At 36.0% G+C, this 18,806-nt stretch overlaps 1 protein-coding gene across 1 annotated transcript in view; it reads right to left on the bottom strand.

The window, feature by feature from the left end:
- Positions 1–11,531, bottom strand: part of ADAM7 (ADAM metallopeptidase domain 7) — a 46,690-nt gene extending 35,159 nt beyond the window's left edge. Inside the window, exons 1-6 of the mRNA XM_088791722.1 lie at positions 11,279–11,531; positions 10,178–10,281; positions 5,635–5,711; positions 2,929–3,007; positions 1,494–1,570; positions 286–478 (exon numbers count right to left, since the gene is read on the bottom strand). Of these exons, the coding sequence (XP_088647848.1) occupies positions 286–478; positions 1,494–1,570; positions 2,929–3,007; positions 5,635–5,711; positions 10,178–10,281; positions 11,279–11,399 (651 nt within the window). The 5' untranslated portion in view covers positions 11,400–11,531. The remainder of the gene's footprint in view (positions 1–285; positions 479–1,493; positions 1,571–2,928; positions 3,008–5,634; positions 5,712–10,177; positions 10,282–11,278) is intronic.
- Between the last annotated feature and the right edge of the window lie 7,275 nt (positions 11,532–18,806).

Genomic DNA, 18,806 nt, shown 5'->3' with positions numbered 1-18,806 from the left:
ATTTCATTCTTCCCTGCCACTGATAGCCCTAATGCTATATGTACAGTTGTAGATGTCCCCTTTCTTTGAAATCAATGGGACACACCAAAATTTACTGTAGGAACTGTAACACTTTTTATATAGATAAATACAAAATTTGACATTTCATATTTCAAACAATGAAGAGTGGGAAAAAGGTAGTATGTCCACTTTATTCGTTGGGCTTATAAGCTGTCTCTTGAGGTCATAAAGGAAAGAAGAGGCATTTTAGCTGAGGAAAACATGATTTTAAAATAAAGCACTCACTTCCCTTTTGGAGTCGTCCATGGGTTTAGTGTTATTATTTGGAACAGGTGTCCTGGTAAAATTGAGCTCTGTACAAGAATAATTGGCAGCATACTCCACCTTCGGGTTATATTTGAATACCAAATGTTCTCCCTCATCTGAGTATTTCACTGGTTCAATGAGGTACCTTTGGTCACGTACCCTGAAAAACCCCCTGTGCAAATTGAGAACACAATGTATATTTAAGACTTTTTACTCCTATATAACTACATAATACTACTGTAGTCCATTTTTACTGACTTTGCCTTTTAAGAAAGGGAAACTGCAAGGTCAAGGCCTCATGAGCATGTAGACAAGTGATCTGAGTGATAAAGAAATGAGATGACAGGTGGTCTTTAATTGAATTAATACATTTTTGTAAGAGTCAGCTCGTCTGGCTTTTCAGAAGTTTGACAGCCCAATCTCTATTTTGAAGTATAGCTAAGAGTAGTGATTCCTACCTGGGGTTGTGGACTTTGGCCAAGTCTCAGAGTTCTTGCAAAAATGTTTTGAATTTTTGTGTCCCTCGCATGCATTAATTGTAGAGTAAATATATGAAAGTACAAATACTACTATGTGGTAATTTTGTCATTGAAGTGGTTTTCATACTTGAAAACACTGGGAAACACTCAAGTCAAGTTCATCAACAAAGACAGAAATTTCTTATTCTTCTACCTGTTGCATCCCCACATCTTCCTCCTTTGTCCTTGAGCCCAAGCTCTATAGAGAACTTATACAGGCTTTCCTTTTGGTGTTTTACTTTTTAGAGACTGGAAACACTGTGAAGTGTTGTCGTGTGGTGGAAATTCACGGGACTGGAAACCAGGAGGCCTGGTTTGGACAACCATTCGCAAATTGAATGTTCACAAGCAAGTCTCTGATTTCAGTATCTTGAGCTACATGAGCGGATAGGACAGGCTAGATGCTTTCCAGTAGTTTCCCAACTCTAAATCCCTTGATCATATACTGAAAACTTGTCTTGCTTAGCACTGGGCATTAGACATCTACTTGTCAAAAGTGGATATAAACAGTGGGCTGGAGTGGATACTCATGCTGAAAATATACAGTAGCTTTCTCCCATTAATTTTTTTTTTATTTACCAGGATTGTTAAGAAGAAAGATGAGAAATGGATTTCTTTGAAAATCCATAGGAAAACTCATAAAGAAAATAGGAAGATACTGTGCATTACCTCAAACCATTACATGTGCTGATACTGGCAGCAGAATCAAATTCATGTATGATGGATCCTTGGTAAAAACAGTGATCCTGAAATAGATGAAGAGGCAATAATGTAAGTACATATATTAATGTTATATAAATAAAATATCTACATAGTTTGTGTTCACAATATATCAGTATTTCATTCTCACAAATTACACTTATATTCATTCATGTGTTCATTAATTGCATCCTATCATTTGGAAAATTTTAAAACTACTTCAGAATTCTTTTATTTTAATTGTATGATTACTTTCTGTAAAATAATGTATGGATTTCTCTCTCTCAGATTTGGTACTTTATTAGTTGATGACACCAGCCTCAGAAATATGACTTTTTTCCTTAAAAATATTACTACTTTAATCCATCCTAAAATTTCTACCAAACTACCCCTCCCGTGTTATAATATTTTTTCCCAGTTGAGTGCCTATTAAATCAAGCCAAAGTTCTTGATAATTGCTAAAATTAGGTTTAATCTCCAACTATGCCCCTCATGCTTTTCTCTCCTGCTTCTCTGCCTCAATTAAGTTGTTATCTTTATCATTCCCTTCTTGGTGCTCTTCTTATGATGATTCTATCAGGTAATTACTCTTTCTATCATTTTCTTCTGTTCAATTCCCACCTATATGTGATACCTCCTATGGTTTTCCAGGGACCTCACACCTTCATAGACCAATAACCACTCCCTGAATGAAGGAATATTAACCAGTTTCCTTCCTGTCCTATTTTTTAAAAATTGCATGATGACTTGCATTTCATAGTTGACAGCTGCCATAAATAGATGAAATAGGTTTTAAATTGGATACCTTTGGTGAGAGAGAATAATGTCATCATTGATTAGAAGGCTGCAGAGGGCATGTTTTGGAAAGAGGAATAAGGTTATTAAAATAGAACCTGTACCACTGGAATAATATTAATGATAAATGAACACCGATTCAGTTGGAGAATGAAGGCAAGACCTCAGTATTGGTGTATCAGAAGAGCTGGGTAAGGGGATGTGAGTCATTTAAAGGTCAGTTAGGTGCAGGTTTTACTATTGTTTCATGTCTGTGGGTTTTATCCATTTAACTTGATACAATCCCATCAGGGTACCCTATGCATCTTTGGTGTCCTGCTTTTAGCCTTCCTCCAGACTTAGCACCATTTGGGGTACATTGAAGTCAGCTTAATGAAGAAAAATACATTAGCAGTCATTGATTTGCTTGTTAGGCAATGGGCACCCTCCTTTAGAGATCAGACAGTCATATTTTCTATCTTAGCATCATTCCATGACAGTAGTCAATGTGGGATTCATTTCTGATGTAACATTTTCTGATGCTGCTTGTAAAGTTAGAATGGGTTTAAAAAAAATCACACAAGGAAATAATAATTTCAGAGAGGGGACGTAGGAAGTTTCCATAAGATACCGTGATCTGAGGATGTCTGGTGATCTCCTCTCCTTTTGCGGAGTAGAACGTTTCACTGTAATTTGAGCCTAAAAACTCCCTGAAAAAGAGGACAGAAAGGTAGTGAGATTATCTTCTAAAAAGTCAATCGATAAAACCAATTATGTGATGAGAAGCCTCCAGCCTGCTTTCAAATCTCAGTGAGGTCCTCTTATGTTAAAAATAGATAAGCAAAATCAATCCCCTGACACAAAAATCCTTTCTACCTAGATTTCACACAAAAATCCTTTCTATCTAGATTTCACAGTTTGATAAAGACTATAGAAGAAACAGAAAATGATTCTGACAGTTTTAGTGAGGCAGCATCTTGAGAAGAACCTAGAGAAAATACTGTCTGAGAAACAGTCTTCAGCCTTACTTAAGATTCAAAATTAATGCAAAAAAATCTCATTAGAGACTATAAAAGCCAGAGGAGAGGAGAATAATGTCAGCATTTTTTACCAAAAGAACTGAAATTTCTGTCAACCCATTTTATATCCAGCAAAAAATAGCCTTCAAGAATGAAGGAAAAATAAAGACCATTTCAGATACTTTTATAGTTCATTTATATAGGAACGTGGGTAACACGGATATGTGCATTTGTCAAAACTCAATGAATATATACTTCAGGTTTGTGCATTTAATTGTATAAACATTTCACATCAAAAGAAATAAATGTAAACAAATGTTACACTCTAATGATGATTGTGGAAGTATTTAGGGAGCAGTGTATTGATGCCTGCAATATAATTTAAAATGCATAAAAATAATGGAGGATGGATGGATGGATGGATGGATGGATGGATGGATAAACAAGGAAATATAAAACAAGCATACTAAAATTTTAATGGGTATATGTGTATATGTATATTATTTTAATGGGATTATGGGTATATGTATATATTAATCAGTATCTGAATGTTCACTATAAAATCAACTTTGCTCTATGTGTAAACATTTCTTTATAATAAACTGTTGGTAAAACTAAAAGAGATACAATAAATTAAGTAGAATACAATCAACCATTTTTGTAGTTATTTTGAAATAGGATGTATAAAATTTTCAGTAAAGTACTTGGTTGTATAATATAATATATTATAAATTAATGTTTCATTTGCCTCACTCATATATACAAATGTAACTTTTCACCTGTTCATGACTATATTATCACGAAAACTAAGTTGACCCAATCAGTGTTTCTACTGGATGAATAAACAATCTGATTCAGCATGGTTGGCCTATGAAGGTTGACCTCCGTTTCTCAATATCAGCTTATAAAACAAGTATTACATAGCTACATATAAAATATATAAAATCATATAAAACAAGTATGGTAAAAACCAAGTCAAATAAAACTCATGGGGAAAATATGGAAAAAAATGTGGTGATGGAGAAATAAAAAGCCTAAATTCATAAAATCAAGTTTCTGTTTGTTATCATATCATATGAAACTTTCTGAATAAACAATATTCACAGATTTGGGAGTCTCTGTGGTGGGCACTAAGTTTATTTATTTTGTGTAGCTGAGGGAACAGGAGCAATGTTCATCAGAGATACGAACATCAGATTAAACTGCTTCACATGTCTACAATTCTATAATATACTACTCTAGGCTGATTAGCAGGACTAAATAATATAGTAAGATTGTCTTCTTAAAGCATCGGCAACGTGGGGTAACTTCAGAGGAGCCAGATCTGAGTTAGTGTATCAGCATCAGCACTTGCATTGTGATCCTGGACAAGTTGTTATTTCAGTAAACTTAGGAGTTTTCCTTAGTAAAATGGGAATAAAACAGTATCAGCTTTATATAGATGTTGTAGGTGTTAAGAGAAAAGTGTGAGGAAAGGCACATGGAAATGCCTCAGTAAATGTTAGCTTCCTTCAGTTCTGAGAATGTCAGAATATGCAGAGTCTAAATAAATTATCAATCTAGTTATGCTATTAGGTTTATTATATTTTTGTACATTTGTCCAGTGGGGGACTCAGAGTTGAAGAGGGGTTTCAGCTTGTTTTAATTATTTATGTATTTTATCTTATTTTTTTTAGCTAATAAACCAGAGTCTCAATTCTTCAATAGGCTGTCCTTCCATTTTACTCAGCATTTGACAAATCTTCATGATTTTAATGTTTGGGGCAGAGAGGCAGAGCTATTATGCATAGAAATGCCCCAAAGGAAAATAAAGGAAATGAAACAACAATGTCAACAACGGTTGTGAAGAGAGCTAATGGAGAAATTTAAGGGCATTAGAATTATTTAACGTCCACAAGATAACTTGTGTAAGTTATAAGAAGTAAGTTCTTCCCAGTTCTTAGCTTACTCTCCAACAAGACTTGGCTTGATATTTGTTTTAAATAACTTAGGAATCACTTTAAGAGCCATGGTTTTTCAATTGTCTTTTGTTCCACTGATTCACAAAGCAGTAATATATTAACTCTCTTCTTAAAGTAAGTATGTGGGGCTTAAGAAACTACAGTACCCCAAATAGGGAGTATTTAGGAACTGGAGAACAACAGTGTGTATAATTGGTAAACTGTTCAAATGAGATGGGCTTACATTAGAAGAGTAAGAATTCAGATTATATACAGATAACAATGACTTGAGGAATTCACTTCACTGGCAGTTTTTACAAAAACTGGGATACTATAGATTAATAAATCTATAAGATCTTCAATTGTAATAGAACTTACCTTGATCTTAAGAGGTGAAGTGTTAAGGTTTTTCTACTTAGATTTATTTCATACAATAATTCTTCTTCATAAGTTTCCTGAAAAACAATATCCATTATGTGACTTAAATATGTGCTCATTTAGTGTGTGCTGGACGTGGGTAGTGGAGTGGGAGGAGAGCGAAATTACATGTCTTTCACAATCTACCCAGCAGCCCAGCAGTCCTTTCAGGCAAAATAATAAATACTGATAAAGCTGAATTTATAAAACAGCTAATATATGGAGGATTTTGCTTTCAAGTTATTTTTTTTATTTTTTTGATGGACTCTTTTTCTAGTGGTAAAATAAAATGAAATGAAATGAAAAAACACATATTGTTCCCATATCCTGAGATATACAAGTTACTACATGTCCTTTGAGTTCCAACCCTCCCCCCGAATAAATCTTTTGTTTATGTATTTTAACAGTTTTGTGTATACTCTTTTATAGTCTACTTTCCACACAAAAACAAATCATGACCATGACCATTTTCCTGTTCTAATAAATGTTCTTTTACAGTATGTATTTTATGGCTGAAAACACAATGTGAATTTATATAATCTACAACTATATCAGAAAATTGATTTGGGGTATTTACTATAGTTAGAATTTCATTGTCAATAACATGGAAAATGTAAAGTTTTTGATAAATACTGCCAGATAACCCTAAAGAATGAAAGTACAAATTTAGATTTTCTTAAAAATTTATAGTGGTTCTTGTTTCTTTGTCTTACATATTATCATAAATAAGGGTCTTTGAAATAATTAAATAACACTGTGATATTTTCTTTAATGCCAATTGGAATTTATATTTTCTTTTGTTTATTTAGTTATTTGTATGTGAATTTCTAATTTAATATATTTTCACCTTTTTTTCTGGTTTTTATTTCTTTATGATTCATAAGAATTCTTTATAATTTAAGGATTTACAGTTATTGGCCATATATCTTACACATTTCTTTAGTTTATTGCTCATTCATTTATTCAGTAGCTATTATTTCAGTCACAGTGATAACACAAAAATTATCTAGTGGACAAGTTAGAGGTCACTACCCACATGGAAGCCACAGACTGGCAAAAAAAGTAAATCAAGCAAATATAATTGAGTATTATAAGCATAATAATAAGAGAAATACAGTGAATATGTCAGGATATTGAAAATTGTCAGTGACAGGGAACAGCACATGCAAAAGTCCTGAGGTAGAAAGGAATTTGACATGTTTCAGGAACAGAGAGAAATTCAATGCTGCTCGAAAGTCAAGTGTAAGTTGAGTAGAAATGAGAAATGGAAAAGTAGAAAGAAGCTAAACCATCTACAGCCTAGTAAGTCACTTAAGAGGATTTAGACTTTATCCTAAGGGCAAAGAGAAGCAAAAGGTTTAGGCAGAAAAATGAGGAAGTATGGTATTTTAGATACTTTTATTATGGATGATAGATCAGCAGAAATCACGACTGTAGGCAGGAAAAGCATTTAAAAAGCTGTTGATGGAATACAGGTGATTTGGGCAGGGGAGTAGCAGCAGGAATAAGGAAGAGTAGATAATTTCAAAGGATATTTACGTGCTGGAATCTAAAAGGCTTAGTGATTGTTTGATGGGGAGGCAAAAGAGGAGTCAAGAATCACCTTAGGTTTCTGGTTTGTTTAACCATGCCACTACTGAGGGGAGGATCTTCTGAAAGGGGGCAGCTTTGAGAGGAGAGGAGAGTCTTGTATTTGTTGAAAGTGAGGTGTGCATTAGTTAGGGCTTTTCTGATTGCAAGTTTAATGTAAAAACTGAACTTTATTATAAAGACACAGTATTTACAGTGGTCAGGCAAAAAACAGGTGCTCAATCAAATAAGAAGGGTTGAATACCATTTTACAATATGGTGACATTTACAGGTAGGTGTGTGTGTGTGTGTGTGTGTGTGTGTGTGTGTGTGTAACAGGATGGTATAATGGAACTTTTTTGAAATTTGAATGTTTGAATATGGATTTTATGTTAGCTAATGTTGAGAAAGTATTTTTAATACGGTCAAATGTGATAATATTACTTTTAATCTTGTCATATTGTCTTAAATAAAATTTTTGATTTTACTTGTTATTTTAGGATTTTATTTATTTATATTTAATTTTTAAATTTATTTTTATTTTAGAATCATTTTAGATTTGGAGAAAAGTTGGAAAGATAATACAGAGAATTCCCACGTACCCCACCACTCAGGTTTCCCTATTGCTAACATCTTAACCTTACTACGGGGTGTTTGTCACTACTAATGAACCAAGATTGATATTATCAATTACTCGTAAAGTCTACACTTCTACAGATTTTTTCAGTTTTTGTGTAATGTCCTTTTACTGTTTCAGGATGTCATCCAGGGTATCATATTATATTTAATTATCATGTCTCCTCAGGTTCCTTTAGACTATGACAGTTTCTCAGACTTTCCTTATTTTTGCTTATTTATTTTATTTTATCTAATTTTATTTTTATTAGTTTCAGCATAGTGGTGACATTTATTAGTACAGCATAGTGGTTAGACATTTAGATAACTTATGAAGCGGTCCCCCCATAAGTCTAGTACCCACCTGACACCGTACATAGTTATTACAATATTGATTATATTCTCTATGCTGTACTTTACATCCCTGTGATTATTTATATATATGTAATTACAAATCTGTAGTAGTACTTAATCCCTGCAAATGGCAAGATTTCACTTGGCCATAAAAAAGCCTTTCCTTATTTTTGATGACTGACAGTTTTGAGGAGTACTGGCCAGGTATTTTGTAGGCTCACTTTAGGTTTTCATGATATCTTTCTCATGCGTAGACATGGAGATTTGGGAGAAAACAACAAAATAAAGTGCCATTTTCATCACACTATACCAAGAGTATGTACTATCAACGTGACTTATCACTGATGATGTTAGCCCTGATGTAGCATTTGTAAGCTGTCTCCACTGTAAAGTTATACTTTTCCTTCTTCCATATTTTATTCTGTAGCAGGAAGTCACTGTGCGGTGTGCAAGCTTAAAGGGTGGGAAGTGATCTCCACCTCTTGGGGAGAGGAGTATATACATCAATTTTTTTATTCTTCTGTATGAGAGATTTGTCTATTATCCTCCATTTATTTATTAATTCAATCATTTATATCAACATGGATTTATGGCTATTAATTTCTACTTTATGCTATGGTCCAAACTGTGTTATTAATTTCCTTGCTCAAATTGTCTCCTCTTTGGCCATTGGGAGCTCTTTCAGTTGGGCCTGTGTTCTTTTAACATATTCCCATCAATGTGGGTTTGGGATTTTTTGTTTGTTTGTTTGTCTTGAGAACTTCCTAACTTTCTGGTACTAAAAGGTGCTCCAAAATCATCTTGTATATTTCCTGCCCCAGTCCAGGGTCATCGTGTATATTTATAATGGGAATTTTAATATCAGTCTTGATTAAGTCTGAAGACCAAAGATGCCAGAAGAGCCCACCAGCTTTTACACAGTGGGTGGTGGTAGAAAGCTGGTTTTGCCCTCTAGCTGAGTATCAAACTTCAACCAATAGACGGTTTGAGAAGTTAAGAAAAGTATTGGAGACCAAGAGAAAACCTATTTGTAAGTTGATTATTAGAGAAAAATGGTTCGAAGTTATTTCCAAATGGCAGCCAATGGAGAGTTGCTTTTTCATCATGTCAAGCCATGGGAAAGTGGCCTCAACGGGACTGTTGGGAAGTTGAAATGTGCCTCCCTTATGATTGAGAAACCTAACATGTGAGAACCTAGAAGGCTGGCTCCTCGAATGGAGGAAGGAGGAAAAGTCATTGCCTCGGGAAAGGTTTACCCTCTCAAGGAGGGTTGGGACAAAGTGGCAGTCAGTGTTCTCCAAGGGCCAAATTAAAAACCTGTTTCCAAGTGCAAGTGCCTGATAATAAATATGTAAGGAGAGTCACTGAATGTCTTTTCAATTGTGGGGGTGGAAAATAACCTAATTTTGAAGCTTGTTCCCTATGATGTGTATTACATATTTTCTACAGAAATAAACATTTATTACTTTCGAAAACACAGTTTTAACTCTTTTTAAATGTTAATGCCTGAATAAACACCCTTCTAAGCAACAGGCCAAGTAGACCTTTTTGTTCCTGTGAAAGTTGTCCAACCTTGTTGCAGAATCTGTAAGGTAAACAAGCCTGCGTATCAGAGCACTAGGAAAACAAAATGCTCAGAGATTACAGTCCACGGGGAACCCACCCAGAACAAATAAAGTTGCCTTACATTAGCCTGGAAAGCTGTCAGTGGAAGTCCTCACATAAACTGGAAAATTTTAAATGGCACCCCGTAAAATCTGAACTTTCCTCTTTTTTGTTTCCTAATCTATCAAGGATTGCTTTCGTCTCACCGTCTACCCCCACCCACCCAAGCACAGGCTGTAAACCGATTGCGAGTCCTCGGAAAAACTGAGACGTCTGTCTTGTTTGCTTCTGATGGGAACTAGAGGTTGCTCTCTGCACGCCTGTGAAAGCAATGTCTTATTTATTGTTTCAAAATCTTTACCTGTGTGTCATAATCATGGGTGTGCCAAACATCTCGCTTCTGTATCAGAGGAAGCCTTTTAGGATAAACCAATTCTTGACCCTCTACTCCAAGTATTGTCTTTTCTAAAAGGAAACAGAGGGAGAAAACATATCTAGTATTAACAATTGCTCACAGTCATTGGATAACAGAATTATTTTTATATAGCATTCACTTGCCCTCAATTACCAGCTAAGTGGAACAGCACTATGAAACAGCATCCCCACCTTACAGGTAAGGGAATTGAGACGGATATTTCCAAATTAGGCAAATATAAGTAACATAGGAAAGGAGGCAAAGAAATCAGGGTCTTTCAGCTTCTTCCATCTTTTCAACTTGTTCTGCAATTGTCACCTTTGTCATCTTATCCTTTTCATGTCTGTCCCTGGATTCTGTCACCTGTCAAAGCCTGCCCTAGAAAGTACTGTTTCAATGTGTAGCACTGATTTTTATCTCCCATGGACAGTTGCATTCAAAGTCTTAATTCTCGTAGCTAAATAGAAGCCTTCACTTGTTGAAAGGATTTTAGGTACTCTTCAATCAGTGCTGCACAGAACCTTCTGCACATTTTCTGCCACCCTGGTAAGTCCTCTGGGAGTGGAGCCCTGCTTTCCTCACTAAAGAACGATATAGAAGAAAGAGCACAGGAGTTTGGAATCTCCTCTTATTTGAATAAAAGTTTTACCAGTTTATTAGCAGTACTATGATGAGTAACATATGTAACCTCTCTGATCTGTGGATATTAGTCTCTATTTCCTTATCTTTAAAGTGGAGATAACAATATAGGATTTTAAACATGCAAATATACAAAGTGGCTAATAGCTAGCACAGTGTCTGTCACATTACAGATATGCAGTAATGTCCACTCCTCCCTCCTTCTCACTGTAAATCAGAGCATTTAAGTGTAATATGGCATTTCAGAGACTCATAGAATCTCAAAATTAGCCATAATCTCGTCCAAGTCCTACGCTATGTTTTCAGCAAAATCATCAACGGATATCAATGTGTTTATCGGTTACAATTTAAATTTCATGAGTGAAGAAACATTACTTCATTGCATAATAAGAAAACCCTTAGACATACCTTTAATTTGAAAAATGAGTAAAATCATGAAAAATAAACTCCCGGGAAGCATTCTGAATGATTCTGATAGAAAAGGGGCACATGTGATTGAGGGAAAAAGAAATGTTCTTCGTCCTGGCATCCACAGCAAAGATGAAGGACCTAACAGATGGACAGGCACCTTTGATCCAGCACAAGGAAGTGTTCCTTGATCATGTTACACAATTCATGAGGTGCTTGAGGCTAAAACCCGGAGGGCGGACATCATGTCCCAATTAAAGGTAACCACTGAGGTGGTGGTGGAGATGGTGGAGGGCTGAGCAGAGGTCCCTACTTCATGCTGACTGTAAATAGGAGTCTAAGTGTATTAAAAATGCAAAAGTGAAAAAAAAAATCATGCATGCTTTAGCAGAAATGATTGAAGAATGTTTACATAAACTTCGGTTAAAGAAGGTCTTCTATGCAGAATGCCACGTGTAGAAACTGCAAAGGAAAATTTGATAAAATAAAATAAAATAAAATAGAGTTATTGAGAGCTTTTATTTTCTAACGAAATGAAGCCCTGGGCCATGTGGGGCCTGAGGATAATGGCAGTCAGAGTGCTGTATGAAACACGAGACGTCAATCCTTATTCTACTCCCACTATGAAAAAAGAACCCAGAGAGTCATTGAACGACAGGGGTAAATGAGGAAAAATAACTTTATCTTTTCTCTAGTTTTATTGAGACATAATTGACATACAGCACTGCATAAGTTTACGGTGAACAGCCTGATGACTTGATTTACATATATTGTGAAATGATCACCAGGATGAGTTTAGTTAACAGCCATCAATCATTACATATAGATTTTAAAAAAAGAGAGAGAATTTTTTTTTATTTTTTTTTTTTGTGTGATGAGAACTCTTAGGATCTACTCTCTTTACAACTTTCCTATATATGAGTATCATACAGCAGCAGTCACTACAGTCACCGTGCAGTACCTTACATCCCTGGTACTTATTTATCTTGTAACTGAAAGTTTGTACCTCTTTACCACCTTCATCCAAACTTATTTATGAAAACTTATTATGTGATAAGTCACAAATTAATTTAAATTAAAAGGAAAACTCCAGAATTGTATGCAACATATATAATGAAATGTGATGGTAAATATCCTTATAATACAGAACTCTTTGAAGTCAATGCAAAAAAGAGAACATTAACAAGAAAATGTACACGGGACCTGTACAAACTAATCTATATGTCTGTGTTCTTTTGTTACATTAGAAGAGATATCCCTTTGCCAATACAATTCCTTATCTGTGTTTGGGGTTCTGTCTCCTTCTTTATCGCATATTACTGATTATTCCCCTAATAGTCCCATAAACTGAACCAATCTATGACAACTGGAAACTTTCTTTTGATAATTAAATAAACTCAAATCTTTCCCTTTCAAAATATCCTACCCTCAACCCTATATTCCACAGGCCCCTACCATTACCTTCTTTTTCGTTCCTTTTTCAGATGAACTTCTCACAAAGTTTATATTTCTTGTGGCAGTTTTCTCATCTCTAGTTCATCCTAACACATTCACTCTGGCATTTGCCTTTATTATCCTACTGATATAGCTGACTAATATCTCCAATGAATTCACAGCTCTATATCCAATAGGTATTTTGGTTCCTCATCTTACTTGCCCTCTCAGCTGTATTTGGCACTGTTGACCATACCCTCCCCCTTGAAACATTCTATTTAGCTCTCTTGGTACACAGTCTTCTTAACTTCTTTCTAGATCTGGCAACTTGGGAGGGTATCTTCTTTTACTCAACCTTTGAATTTTGGAGTTCCTTAAGATATTATCCTATGCTGTGTTTCCATCTAACTGTACATTTATTTCAAACCATCCCCTCTTCAGGTGAATTATCATCTCTCTGTTGTGCCTCACCTTTTATACCTCTAGTCATCTGAGTGATAGATCTTTACAGCCAACTCTCAACACCATCTTTGGGAGGTTCAATGCCCCTGCAAACACAATAGGTACAAAACTTTATGTACTGCCATCCCAACTTGTTTTCTGGCTTAGTTAATGACGTCATCATTCATTCCGCATTGCAGGTCTGAAACCCAGTAGTCATCATGGATATTCCTCATAATCAATCCATCACTAAAATAAAGTATGCTTATTTCACCTTCTAAAAATATCTCATCCACTTTTTTTCCCAGCTCTCCCGCCTCCATTGTAGTACAAGCTACCACAAACTCTAGCTACACCACAACAAGTGTGGTCTTTTCAAAATACACATCTGACCATATCACGTGTTTGTTGAAAAGGCTTCAATAGTTTTTCACTGGTGTTAGCATTAAGACTCATTTGTCTTTAAAGCCTCAAAAGGTAAATTTCCTGCCATTTTTTAACTCTGTGGCTTTGGGCAAAATATGAAACCTCTCTGTACTTCTGTTTTCTCATCTATAACACGGGAGTAATAATATGTATCTCCTAGGGATGGTGTGAGTATTAAGTATATCTGTGCTGACAGGCAATCTTACATCCCCTGTTTCACTCACTCTCCAATTCTCTTAGTTGACTATTTTACATTCTCCCTTCTCTCCTCAAATCTGTATTTCATTGAGAAAAAAGAAGCCAGCAGAAGAAAAAAATTTCCCTTCCTCCCATTATCACATCTACCTTACTATCAAGATGAGTGCCAATACAGACTAGTTCTGTCCTATTTCTATGGATGTATTGCCTTGTCTCTAAGGTCTGCCACTTCGAACATATTGGATTCTATTCCTTCTTGTCGCCTCCCACCCCCCAATGTCATCATGCCAGCAATTGTTTTTTCCCCCTGTACTGTATCATCTCAATTAGCAGACATACAAACACGCTGTGATTTTTTTCTATCTTTAAAAATATTTCTATCTCTAAAAATACATATTTCTCTTTTTACATTACTCTCCCCTTTTAGTCAGCTACTATCCCATTCTTGAATTCTTCTAATAACACAATTTCTTGAAAGATGAGTGTGCCTTTTGTCTACAGTTCCTCTCTCCCCACTTGCTCTTGAAATTACGGAAGACTATTTTATCTTTAACTCAACAAAACACTTCTTATCTATGTTGCTAACAATGTGCACCTTGCTATGTCCGGTTATCGATTCTCCATCTTCACTAATTTGACCTTTGAACAGCATTTGGGACAAAATTTGATGTCTCTGCCTCAATTTTCTCATTTTCCAAAATGAACGTAACAATCGTATCTAACTCATAGCAGTTGCAGTGAGGAATAAGTGAGGTGATTTATTTAAATCATTTAATAGCAGTGCCTCCTGCACATTAAATGCTAGATAAATGTTAATTTTTAAAGAGGTGTATAAATATTGGTTTGGTCTTTATTACTTTTTGTTTGCCAGTTTCTTCCAATTTTCCTTCCTTCCTTCCTTCCTTCCTTCCTTCCTTCCTTCCTTCCTTCCTTTCTTCCTTCCTTCCTTCCTTTCTTTTCTTCTCTCTCTCTCTCTCTCTCTCTCTCTCTCTCTCTCTTTCTTCAGGTTCTCTGGCTTCTTCTCTTTATCCCAACATGCTATGCTTTCTCCCATTAAAGGGCCCCTGGACATACTTGCTTCTGTACCTGAAGTCCTCTCCTCTGCTCTTTGTGGCCGTATTAATTCCTCATTCTTCAAGGATCACTGTCTCAGGAGTCCTTTCCTAACCCCAGAGTCTAGACCAAGTTTCCTTCTCAAACAAGATTCTCAATTTTTCTGAAAAATTATGTTAATTTATCACAATTACTCATCTAATTATTTGCTTATCTGTGTCCTACAGCAGACTATACTCTCCAGAAAGCAAAGATTCTGCTTGCTTTTGCTTCCTCTGGTACCACATACCTAGTAGTGTCTGGCATATAGATACTGTGTTCAACATAAATTTGTTGAATGCAATAAACTAATTTGCAATGTGATTACTGTCTGGTTACAGCCTCATGTATGTCCAGAAAATTTGAACATAATCCAAACAACTTTAATCCAAATGATCATCTGATTCTACTGGTCGGTAGAATTTTTGACACTTTCTCAGGTCAATACAAGAGATAGTTGAAGACTGATGGGCATACTCAGTGTATTTGACTGGTTACCAAACACTCATCCACATATCAAATGGAACTTATCAGCTTCATTCATGGTGACGGCTGAAAAGAGCATATTAAATTGGGTGATAAGAACCATAGTAAGCTTGCCTTTCTTACAATTAAAATTGTGGAAAATAGAATAAACAATTTTAGAAATACCAATGCTGGAATCTCAATTACTTATGGTGTCATGTCAAATGACAAGGCTGTAAGGCATTTGCCTGATGTCTTTGAGCAAGTTATGGCTAGGCTAATTTTCTAGCACACCTGAAATATTAAAGATACGGCATTATCTATGATTAGTTCAAGTGAAACAATCAAGAAAAGTTTTCGTAACTTACTCAAGCCACACAATCAACAAATGGAAAGCAGAGACTAAAAGAAATTTTCAGCCTGGTTCTGTGTGCTTTTTATAATATACTGGTGCTTTTTTTTTTTTTTTTTTTTTTGAGGGGAAATAAGCTTTGTTCTTTTTCATAATCATTCTATCATCAATTTTTCAACTTGGAGAACATTGCACCTCAATTCCAAACTCTACCAAGTGTCTAGTTTGGAATCGTGCAATATTATAAGTAGTCTATAATTTACTGTCACTCAGGTCACATCTTTCTGTGTTTAAATCGACATGATCACTAAATGTTAATAAAGCTTAAAAAACACACACCCCAAAATAGATTTCAATATCAACGAGACTCTGGAGAGTCCAATTGGCAGGTAAAAGCATATTTTAAAGAAGATTAGACAAGCATGGGATGTTCTGTTCCCCTCTTATTTCTCGGCTACAAATTAGTGAAGCAACTCTCAGAAGAGGTTCTCTAATTTACTCCCATCCTGGTTTCCACGAGGGGTTGGAGGTTGTAGATGCTTGTGTTCGTTCCTTATTGCTACTCAGACCAGCTCTTTACAAAATAGTCAACCAGGAAGATTTGTCTCAGAGGCCTCTCAGCTTTGCTCAGAGCTCGCCTGCTACCTCCTTTTGGCCTCTCTCACAATCAAGATACGGCTTTGCCCTCCTGAGTTTCCTCTCTCCCTCTTTCCCTGAATCCTGCCCCCTCTCTCCTAGCTAGCAACTTGGAGAGCAATCCCTCAGACCTTCTGAAGGACTTAAAGGAGTAAATGCACAATGCGGAAGGCCCAGGAAGGATGACCGATGATGATAAAGATTATATTCCAAGGCAGAAAGAAGAGGCCGCCCACTCTGCAGACACCACATGCTTCGTCTACCATCTTTGTAAAGAGAAACATAATGAAAAGGGGCAACAAAGTGAAGTGAATGAAGAGAATGAAGAAAAAGATCTTGTTCAAACTATAACAGCACTGGCAAAAGCTTCGCATAGAAATACAAATTAGCATTTTCTGTCTGACTTTAAAAAGAAATGTCATTATAAAGTACTCCAAAACCACATTAATCATGGTTAACTTGTCATCCTCTTCCTAGAAGCAAATTTCAGCCCATTAATTGTGTTTTAAGTGCATTGAAAAGAACATTAGATTCAGAAACAGGAGCTCCATGTTCTCCTGTGACTAAAATTCTTTCACTTCTGGCAAATTACTTATTTTCTGGGCCTTAGAGTCTTATTTATAAATTGGGATGGTTAGACTGTTTGGTCTCTAAGATCTTTCTTTTTTTTAAATCAAGATGGTATGATTCCATGCTTTCACTGTTTTTTGTCCCCTTTCCTCAGTTCTTCTTTATTGTAAGTGGAAATTTTGACTTGCCAGAATAATGACAAATTGTTTTTTTATCACGTTCATACTTTCCATTTCTAACCACAGATTTATCAATTAATATGCATAGTAAATGTCATGGAATAAATACAATAAGAGCCATAAAAAAATTGACTCACTCTGCCACCCAAAGGGCAAGGCTTTTGCTGGGGAATGGCAGACCCAGAGTAAATGGAGTGTGTAGTAATTTCGCCTCTTAATTCTGATACTCACATTACTTAGTTCCATTAAACAAATTAATTTAATATTCCTAGAGTTTTCGTTTCCTCGTGGTAAATTAGGGATAATAGCGCTTTCTATGCAGAGTCACTGTGTAGATTAAGTATGGCCAAACGTAAGGAAAAATAAATTATCATGTCCAGACACTTTTTGCAAAGTATTTTAAGATTTACCAACTGAAAAACAGTAAAAGCTTTATTATTAACAAACTGACCATTTGGTTGGTTGGCTGCTCCTTTTATCAGCACCCTGTGTGACTTCTCCCACGTAGCTCGCTCTCTTTTCATCTTCCTCCAGATTCAGCTGAAACATCTGTTTCAGGGTTGATTGACTAGAACTCAGAGTACATTTGTCAGTCTTTTGTGGCTTAATCATATTCATTTCATGCCGCCTTACTCCTCCAATTTGACAAAAATGAAAAATCACTCTCTTGGGAAAAGGGCCACCGCCTGTCCACCTTTCCTGAACCCACACATCCCACACCACATTCTCCATAATATTTCTGTTACCCATCATAGCAGCTGTTCCTTCTATTCCCTGACTCCTAAAATTCTGCCTGGCTCTTTCTTACAGTCTGTATGTTGATGTGTGAGAAGCTTTCAGTGAGTTTCTTCTCTTTTCTCCACTTGTTTTGGTAGGACCAGAGGTAGTGAAGTCTGAGTTATTTATTAAGTTTGTTGAGATCTTGATAAAGTGCTGTAGCTGAAGTTCCACACTCTCAAACACTCACAATGCCAGGAAGTATTAGTACAATTTTCCTTTTAGAGTCTGAAATATTTGCAAGCCCTATGAAAACAGAGACTGTAGCTAACACTCACGTATCTCCTACTGGGTCTAACAATTCCAGACCTTACACACTGTTGGGACTCAAAAAATAGTAGATTGAGGAGATTAATTTATCATAAGTTCATTGCTGCACTCAGTTTATAGAGTAGATGATAAACATTATAGATTTTCTATGACTAACAAAGCTCTCTTACAACTCTAATTTTCTTCAAAATGGAAGCTTCCCTGGGTCTCTGTATAGCTAACACAAGGCTGCTTGAAAGCCCCAGAGTCACCTGTGACCAGGAGCGAGGCATGGACCAACAAATATTAGGAGCTGAGGTCGTATTGCTATTTCTAATAGTTTGGATAGCTATCATGCCTTTCTTCAGAAAATTGGAATGAATGTGATAAGATCTCTCTAGCCTGCCCATTTCAACTCTGTAGATTGCTTTCTCCCACAATCGTACCTTCCTGCACAGCTTGATCTCCGTGTGCCTGTACCAGTAGCACCCCATCCATCATCAGACAGAGGCTGGGTATGAACTTCAAACCTGTGCCAGAAACTCCCCACAGCCAATTTTGTCTTCTCACAAAGAGAAAGCTAAGGGCGGTGATATTGGCACTCAGGTATTCCTTTACTTAGAATGCACCATCTTGGTCCAAGCTTGAAATTAACCCCCACTACCTCAGGCTGAAATAATATTTACACCCTGAGTACTCACTCCGTCAG

This window comes from Rhinolophus sinicus, chromosome 15 (assembly GCF_057876585.1).
Source record: "Rhinolophus sinicus isolate RSI-liver-muscle chromosome 15, RSI-T2T, whole genome shotgun sequence".
Lineage (NCBI taxonomy): Eukaryota > Metazoa > Chordata > Mammalia > Chiroptera > Rhinolophidae > Rhinolophus > Rhinolophus sinicus.
The sequence above is the reverse complement of the archived record's forward strand: the minus strand, read 5'-3'. Positions and strand labels throughout refer to the sequence as shown.